Source organism: Lupinus angustifolius, chromosome LG02 (assembly GCF_001865875.1).
Source record: "Lupinus angustifolius cultivar Tanjil chromosome LG02, LupAngTanjil_v1.0, whole genome shotgun sequence".
In the NCBI taxonomy this organism is placed as follows: domain Eukaryota; kingdom Viridiplantae; phylum Streptophyta; class Magnoliopsida; order Fabales; family Fabaceae; genus Lupinus; species Lupinus angustifolius.
Window position 1 is genome coordinate 6,236,896 of NC_032010.1, and position 9,372 is coordinate 6,246,267.

Consider the following 9,372-nt stretch of genomic DNA (forward strand, 5'->3'; position numbering starts at 1 on the left):
GGGGGACTTACATGCCGATCAAATCTGCCAGGCCTCGTTAAAGCTGGATCAAGAATATCAGGCAAGTTGGTTGCAGCCATTAATATTATTCCCTATAAGAAAAAAATGGTTAACAAATTTGGAAAAGCACAGAGGAACTAATTACACTACAAACTGTTTCAAGATACCTCATTCTGCTCAAACCCATCCATTTCAACAAGTAGTTGATGCAATGTCTTCTTTGTGTGGCCCTCCCACTGTTTCCTTGTGGATCCAACAGCATCAATTTCATCAATGAAAATGATACAAGGAGCCTACAAGATGAAGGCAAAAAAAGTGTGTTCCACAATCATAAACAAATAAGGGATCAGTGGTAGAGTCAACCAGAATAATGGACAATTTCTAAGGCTACCAACAAAAGGTAACAAACCTTCTTCTTCGCTGCTTGAAATAAGGATCTTACACGTCGAGCACCAACACCAACAAACCTGAGCATGAAAATATGAAAGTGACCTTGCTTAACAACTAACATATGCCAATATGCGTTAATGGAGCAACAGATGTCTACAGTATACATAAGTTAATGCATAAAAGACACCACCATCCATGAACTGTTGCAACTTACGACAACCTTGAGGGACAGAGTTCAATTTTCTATATTTGTTATGAGATCACATCAAAACAATTCACCATCAAATTTACCATGGAAGAGAGTCGGTGTGCCCCATACATCTGGCAGAAATTTTTTAATGTTAATATTTGTTAACTACCAAAGTCCCACATCAGTTGGACATATGAGCCAAGGGTCATTTATAATGACTTGCAAAATCCCACCTTTTGAGATAGCTTTTGGGTGGAGTTAGGCCCAATTATTCTAATATGGTAAGACGGTTTACAATCTAAGGAAGGATAAAGCTCCAGGTTCTGATGGGTTTCCCATCGTTTTCTTTTAAAATTGTTCGGATACCATTAAGAAGAATCTGCTTAGAGTGTTTGTGAAGTTCCATCTTAATGGTAAAATAGGTTTCAATATGAATTCCACTTTTATGCCTTCGGTGGCTAAGAAGGACATATCCGTTAAAGTTAATTAAGGATTGCTGCCCTATTAGTTTGGTCTCAAGTGTTTATAAGATCATCTTGAAGGTTCTTTCTTCTAGACTAAGTGATGTCCTCTCTGATACCATTTCTGATAGAGTTTAATAGCAGTGCATCATCCACCATTCATATTTAGTTTTATTTAATAGTAAATAATCATTTACACATGAGTGGTGAATGATGAGCTGACAATCTAAAAAACCCTTACTTAAAATGTCAATGCACAAGCTATTTTCCCTTTTTGATAACCGAAGTTTATGTACTCGGCAGACAGATTTAAGATGCATCTCTTATTGCTAATGAGGTGGTGGGTGACATCAGAAATAGAAAGAAGCACAGTTTGGTTTTCACGTTGGATTTTGGAAAGCCAATGTTCGTGTTAATTGGGGTTTCTAGGACAAAGTGTTGAGTGGGAAATGTTTTGATCCGAGATGGAGGAATTGGTTGTTTCGGTGTCTATCCTCTATACGTCCATCTTCATTGTGAATTTTGAATTTAAGTCTCGGTAAAACAGTGAAGAGAATGAGTGAGGTTAATGAAAATCAATAGTGAACTAATGAAGTAGAATCAAGAAGAAATGAATGAATAGTGGAGTAGGAGAATCAAGTCATCACCCGTAAGCAGATGAAAAAAGATGGGGAAATTTTGAGACTTTGTCTCAGTGTGAGTGGTTGCCAACGAGATTGAGTGTCGCCGGTGTGGGTGGTGGCATCAATTCTAGAGTCGCCAGAAATTTGAGATAAGTGGAGGAGAGAATGAGTAAGTGGTTCGAATGAGAAAGCAGAGAGAGTGTTGAATAAGAAAGCAGAGAGAGTGTTGAACGAGTAAGCAGAGAGAGTGTCGAACGAGAAAGCAGAGAGAGTGTTGAACGAGAAAGCAGAGAGAGTGTTGAACGAGAAAGCAGAGAGAGTAGAATGAGAAGGCAGAGAGAGAGAGAGTCAAATGAGAAAGGCAGAGAGAGTTAAGTGAACAAAATACCCTAGGTTTAAGTTTTTTGCTAATACCCAAAAAAACTTGAAATACCCTTTTAAAAATAATGGCAAGCAAAATCATGTTGACAGGAATACTATATAATGCCGGCACAAAGCTCAAAATTTAAGCTATTGAAAATGTAAAAAGCATAAGACATACATCTCCTCAAACTCAGATCCTGCCCGATAGAAAAATGGAACACCAGCTTCTCCAGCAATAGCCTTCAAGGTCCAAGATAAAGCAAAAACTATCAGACCATAATATTTATGAATTTCAATATATTAATGCTGATGACAATAAAGTAGGATTTTAGTTACACGTCAGAAGTAAGAAATTACGCAAAGAGTGCAAAAATATCAAAGTGGGAGACAAGAACCAATGTCCAGATATGTATTATAGCAAAGGACTTGCGAAAAACATATAGGAGTGGCACTGTGGCACAACAAGAAAGATAATGAATCCGAAAAGCACGAGAAGCAGACCAAAAGCTTCTAACCATTGAAGACAATAACATTTTAGAAGGTGCAAAAATATGTCTAATATACAAAATCTAACTGACCTTAGCTAGCAGAGTTTTTCCTGTTCCAGGTGCTCCTGTCAAGAGAATCCCCTGAGAAAAGGAACATATTAGGCACACTTGAGGAACAAAATAAACAAATATAATATAACAACCTATGCACGCTAGAAACCATAATACCTTATAATAAGACAAGCAAGCTTATCAGCATACGATGCAGCAAAAGAGAATCTATAATTTCATAATGACCAAAACCTAACATGTCTGTTACTATGAACAACACAACTTGAATATGGAGGGATATTTAGGACTGCTTACTAGGAATCCCTAAATATATTATCAGCTTATAAAGAGGGGTGGAAACTTAGGTCTACCTACTAATAAATGAGAAGCTTATACATGTAAAGTATAAACGTAACAAAGCTTTCAGGCAAAAAAAGAAGAAAAAGGCATAATAAAGGCAGCAAGAAGAAAAATAACTTCTTCAAACCTTTGGCAACTTCCCTCCAAGGCGTGTAAACTTAGTTGGATTTTTTAGGTACTCGACAACTTCCTCAAGTTCTTGCTTTGCATCATCACAACCCTTCACATCCTTAAATGTTTTAACATTCTGCAGGGAGAGACAGGGAGCTTTAAACAATTATACATGGGGTGGCAGAATTTCTGATTTTTTATATATATTCTACATGCAGTACTTCCCTTGCAACAAATACGGAAATTCTAAATGATCACTTGATTGTATTAGGTTTAATTTCATAAATTTTGGGGCTGGAGAAAATTCCCAACTTCATTGTCAATCAGTCCACAAAATTGCATGTATTTGCAGTATACTAACATCAACATTGTATGAATATGATGATCAGAAAGGATTACTTTATTTTGATTAAAAAAGTTCTCATGCCTTCATTTTTAGCAGCTCGAACTTTTAATAGATCTATGCCTTCATTTTTAGTGGATTGCAATGCGTAGCAGCCGACCCCAAAGATGCTATAGCAAGATAGCAGCTACACTGAGGTGTTCCATGGAGCTGGTGGTTGTGGTTGAGTTGATGCCATGGCCATGAAGCAATATATGTAAAATTGTTGAAGAATATATAAATGAGTGAATTTCTTACATAATGAGTTTATATAACAATTTGAACTTAGAAATTTTTTAGACATGGTTTTTTATTTTTACTTTAGGGTTAGGCCTCTTTGTTCAAGAAAAGGAGAGAGAAACAGAGCGTTTTACATCTGGACTTTCTAAAGGCATCTTGGGTTTTTAGTATCACATTTTTTTTATATTTAAAGATGGTTATTGATTCTATCTTTGGTTGTAGGTTCAGGACCTTTGTTTCGATAAAAAAAATAATTAAGTGTCAATCACAATCATCTTGATGAAAAAGAATCAGAGCACCAAGGTAGTCAAAGAGTGCCCATCATAGAGCCAAACAGCAATTGGGAGGAGTCGAACAGAGATGGGGGCGGTTGGGTGTGGTTGGAAGAGCCTTGTCAAAGGGCTCTGTGAAGAGAACAACCAGAAAAGGGGAGATGCCACACAAGACAGTGGTCACAATGGCAGATGGGCCGATCCAGTAAAATGTAAACCATGATAGGCTGATCCAGTAAAATGTAAACCATGATCGGCCGATCCAGTAAAACGTAGCGTGCATTTTCTGGAAATACAGAATTAGGTATTTTCATATTTTGTAATACAGATCATAGTTTAGAAAACAGGTTAACCTTTTCTGGCGTCACTTCCTTATTTAGCTCCTTTGGGCTATAGGAAGAACTTGAGCCAACACCTGAAGTTCCTATGCCACCCAAGCTTCCTATATATTTCTGAAGAGCAGCAGCACCCATAAACCTTCAAGGATATAAAGTCGTAATACAATTACACAATTATTCAACAAAAGAAGAGTTCATGCTATCAATATACAAATAACAGAGAAACTAAAGGTTCATACCAGACCAATCCCACAGCAACAGTAAACAAAATAGTTGAGATAAGCTCTTGTGCAAAACGTGATTTGTTTGATACCTTTGGTTCAACCTAAAGAAGGAAACAGCTTCATGAGATTGCAAGTAGTAAGTACAAACAAAATAAAAATAATCTGGCATTCAAAAGAAAGTTGGTCAGTTTTATTTACAATGCTGATCACTAAAAGCATAAGGCATAGATAATGTCTTTTACAATAATGATTACCATAACCACATGTAATGGCTGCTTCTCAGATATTCCAGGGCTAAGAAAAGTCTCATCTGAGTTACCTGATGCACGCTGCTTCAACTCTTGGAACTGAAAAAATATATTTACTATCAGTGACCCATGATAAAATACAAGTAAACTAAAAAATAAAAATATCTAATGAGGCTGTTATTAGCATCACAAGAAAGGTCAGAGACAAAAAAGTTTAAGAATGAACTTTTTTAAGAGAAACACGAGCACCAAACCAAGAAGAGAATTAAAATAATTATACATAAACATAAAATGAGGCTAAAAATAATAGGAGGGCAAGAAGAATAATCTTTTGAGCTTCATTCCAAATTTTATAATGGATTTTCAGTAAAAGGTAAGTCAAATAATTCACATCCAGAAATCTAGGCGGAGACATGTTGCCTTCAAATTTTATATGTAAGAAAGAAGGTTTCCAAGTTCTTTAATCCGGAAAACAGAGTATACAAAATTAACAAAACCAATCATGTCAACTTTGCACTATAAGACTAGGGTGGTAATAGGAAGGAAATCAGGAAAGACAATATTGATCCACAATAAAATCAATTATCAAACACAGGAATTGATACAAATGTCAATAATCAATGGAAGACGGCCTTTCAGAAGACAATGGAATTCATAGTGACTACGAAACAGACAACGGTGAAGCAGTTTGCTTAAAATTTAAAACAATCACAGATAGCATTTTCCTATTGCAACAAAAATCCAAATCTATATTCAGCTTTTGGACCTAATAATATAAATAAAACCAATAGGTACAAACCAAAAAGGATGCCTAACGCAGTTTTACAACTCCTCCACCAAGGAAAAATGAAGCCATATGAATATTCGGTAATACATACTGTGAAAATTGCAAAACAATAGAACAAGAATATGAATGATTCGAAGTGTACCAGCGTAGGAAGGCCAGAAGGTTTTCCTGATTCCTCATCTGGAAGATATTCAGCAATAGCATTAGTGACCACAAGAGCTCGAAGATATTCTGCAACTCCACTACTGTCTACAGCACAATCCCTTTGCTCAAATCGCTTGATGACAGCCTCGGGACTAAATAGAACATGATAAATTATACATATATAAGTCGAAAAGAGAAAGAAACTATTGAGAAACTTCAACACAACCTCCAGGTCAAAGAATCAAGCACAACCCCATTCCGCAACAAGCAGAATTTATCCAAAACCACCAGTTTTGCCTACTATCAAGTATTTTATGTGCTATACACTCTTCAAAAACTTAAATTCCTTTTTCCAAATACAATATATAAATTTTCTTCTATTCTTCTCATAGTCACCTAATATGTGGTATTCTTTGGTATGGGTACATAATACGCGGTACATTACCCTATTAAATACCGGTACGTTAAGGTATACCCAGTTAGGTTATTATAGCTCCCGGCATGGCCATTTCTGGTGTTGTTTCTTTATAGGTTTGAATCAACTTTTGCTTCACCATAGAAGAAATATCTTAAGATAAAAAATTCTTCTTTGTTGTAACTCATTCATGTAGGTAAGTGCACATCAACAATTACTCTTCTTTTTTTTTGTTCTTTCTTTAACTTTAAATATAGGTGAAAACCTGGTTCGTTCTTTGTAGGGAACTAATTCGCCAAAGAACCACAAATTGGTACACAAGAACCAATTCATGATTTTCAACTAAACTGAAAGAATTGTCTTTCAATGATTCTACTTCTACGATTCTAGATATATGGAAGTCACTATGAACCCCAATGTCTATTTTTTCATTCACATAACTTCAACTCAAAACCTTGCTTAAAGGGAGGGAACTGAGTTCCTTGTCACTCACAAATTTGTCTTTTGAGACAATCAAGTAAAACAAAATAACAAAGTGCATAATCTTAAAACTTGAAAATAAAAATCAACAAAATCCAAGAATAGTGTATTCTATTCTTCAGCACTCATTAAAGAAAGATATATACAACAACAACCAAACCTTATTCTCACTAGTTGGGTCACCTACATCTGCTATATCATATATCATGTTCATTCGCAAAGCAATTATAAGAATCTTCCCTAATCATTTCGCCTATATCAGGTACAATTACAAAACGAATCATTCTGACTTTCAATAATCAACACCATACCTGTGCTTATTAAGCTCAACAAATAGAGCACTCTGTTTCGCAGCATCGAGAGGATTCGCGTCTGCCTCCACAATCAACCGCGCCAACCGCTTCTCCTGACGCCAAAACGGCCACAAACCCAAGAATTCGGAGAAAACCTTCTTCACATTTTCCCTCCACCTTACCCATAACCCAACAAAGAACACCACTATAGGTAACCTATCAAACCCATCTCTCTTCTTCTCAACCAAATCCGCACCATTTCCTTCACTCTCCGTCGTCTTCGCCGCTGCCGCCAAATCCAATTCCTCAACACCACTCTGCAGCAGCACAGTCTCAGAATCTTCTTCAACACTAATCCCTTCAAACCTCGAATCCGAAACCGAACCCGAACCCTCGATTTCTTCGGTTAATTCAACATTCCTCGTGTCAACGGTGCTATCGTCTTCGGGTTGTGATGGATTGGGATTAGGTTGGGGGAGGGAATTGAAGCGAGTGGAGGGGACGCGTGGACGGAGGCGCGTCAGATGGAGATTGGAAAAGTAGAGGGAAAAGGGGTTGAAAGAAAGGGGAGGGAGTGAAAATGTGGAGTGGCGAGGAAGACGGAGTTGGGAATTAGAGGGGAAAGAAAAAGGGAGGAAAAGAAGAGAAGCTTGAAGGGTAGACATTAAAAAATAATGAAATGTTAGGGTTTATGAGTATGTTACTTATTATTATATTTGATTGATGAGTTTGATTTTGGGAGGAAGAAGAGGAGGAGGTTGTTGTTGGTGTAGTAACCTTATCCAAGAAGATGAAATTGGCGCCGGCTGCAAGTTTTGGTTATGTGGTGGATTTTATTGCATTTTCATGATAATTGGGAAATTATTGAAAACTATGCGGGACACTAGGGGTGGGACAGGTCCAGGTTGAAAAATGATAAATGTTGATTTCTCAAATATTTAAGTATGCTACAATCAAAATTATCACAATTTTTATATTTTTATATAAACTCAAGTAAAACCTGCATCTCACACACATCAGTATATAAATTACAAACCGTAAATTGCTTCCTTCAAAATAAAAATTGTGACAATCTCGTAATTAAAAATTATAGAAGACATTAGAACACTTTAAACTATCTAAGTGTCAATTTAAACAAACTCTTAAGCGTTGTAATGTCATTCACTCTCATCACAACGGTCTCTTCACTATCCAGGAGAATTAGACAATGAAAAAAGGTAATGAATATGGATCATTTGATAAGTGATATAGATATGTTGTGTGGACTTATATATATTTGAGTTATGTGGGATGAACATAATGGACTTAATATATATTTATTCAACAATTTTTGATATATAACTATAAGGGATGAGTCGGGTGACTTAGACATAGACTTGAACTCGTCCTTTTGACAATGAGTTTATCCCTTTTAATCGGGTCAGACGTGTACTCTGTCTTTTTTTATTTATTTGGACGAGTCAGACGTGTCCCTAAGTTATCAGATGGAGACGGGTTTATGGGTCGGGTCTTGCTCACCCCTATTTGACTTAATCTCATTTTTATTTTAGACTTCTAAAATTATGGTTTCTTTTTGCAAAGATATTAAAATTAATAATTTTTGCAATAAATTATGGAAGATGGAAGATGTATCTTATGGTTGATTTAATAATTTTTGCAATAAATTATGGAAGATGTATCTTATGGTTGATCTCCTTAATACTTGTATATTTATAGTTTTTTAATAAGTATTGTATATATATATATTTTATTTTAGATTATATAATACATTTTATTATTATTTAATATGTTATTATTGATTGAATAATTATTTATTTATATATTGAATATTACAAAATATATAAATATATAACAAACCTTAAATTTGTTGGAGAGCAGTGGGTACTTGTTACTTGCATTAGTATCCACATATAAGCATGGGTAAGAACTAGTTATACTATTCTTATTATCAACCCAAGTTTTATGAGCTAAAATGATTAGGCATGACAATGGGTGTGGATGAGCACATGTAGCCATATAATTTGGAATAATCAATAGGTAAAAATAATTATTATATGAATAATATGATATTTATTTGATAAATTTATGATCATAGTCAAATAAATGCAATTTATTATGAAATACTAATAAAGTATATAATCTATAATCTTAAAATAATAATAAAAAACTATAATATATATTAAAAACTAAATTTATTAATTTGAGGTACGCACTGTTAATAAGTATAATCATTAGAGTTAGTTGAGTTAGTTTGTAGTTTCTAGATATAGCAAGTAGTTAAAGTTAGTTAATCTTGTTATGGAAAATAGTATATTAGCTTGTGATCCTTTGAAGTATATGAACATACATTACTTGAATTCTTCCATTCTCTACCTTACTCTTCTTCACTTTCTTCTCTTTTCTTACACAATTCTCTAACATTTGGCATCAAGAGCCTTAAGAAGATCAACAAAGCTTTCCGTTGCAATAAGAAATGGCTCAAACAATAGGGAATTATGTCACAACTCTTCCT

General features: G+C 35.1%; 1 protein-coding gene across 1 annotated transcript in view; it reads right to left on the minus strand.

The window, feature by feature from the left end:
* LOC109334551 (ATP-dependent zinc metalloprotease FTSH 11, chloroplastic/mitochondrial) overlaps window positions 1–7,721 on the minus strand; it is a 15,121-nt gene extending 7,400 nt beyond the window's left edge. Inside the window, exons 1-11 of the mRNA XM_019570386.1 lie at window positions 6,879–7,721; window positions 5,671–5,824; window positions 4,748–4,840; window positions 4,509–4,594; window positions 4,285–4,408; window positions 3,054–3,173; window positions 2,606–2,656; window positions 2,206–2,267; window positions 410–467; window positions 168–293; window positions 12–92 (exon numbers count right to left, since the gene is read on the minus strand). Coding sequence (XP_019425931.1) covers window positions 12–92; window positions 168–293; window positions 410–467; window positions 2,206–2,267; window positions 2,606–2,656; window positions 3,054–3,173; window positions 4,285–4,408; window positions 4,509–4,594; window positions 4,748–4,840; window positions 5,671–5,824; window positions 6,879–7,525 — 1,602 coding nt within the window. The 5' untranslated portion in view covers window positions 7,526–7,721. The remainder of the gene's footprint in view (window positions 1–11; window positions 93–167; window positions 294–409; window positions 468–2,205; window positions 2,268–2,605; window positions 2,657–3,053; window positions 3,174–4,284; window positions 4,409–4,508; window positions 4,595–4,747; window positions 4,841–5,670; window positions 5,825–6,878) is intronic.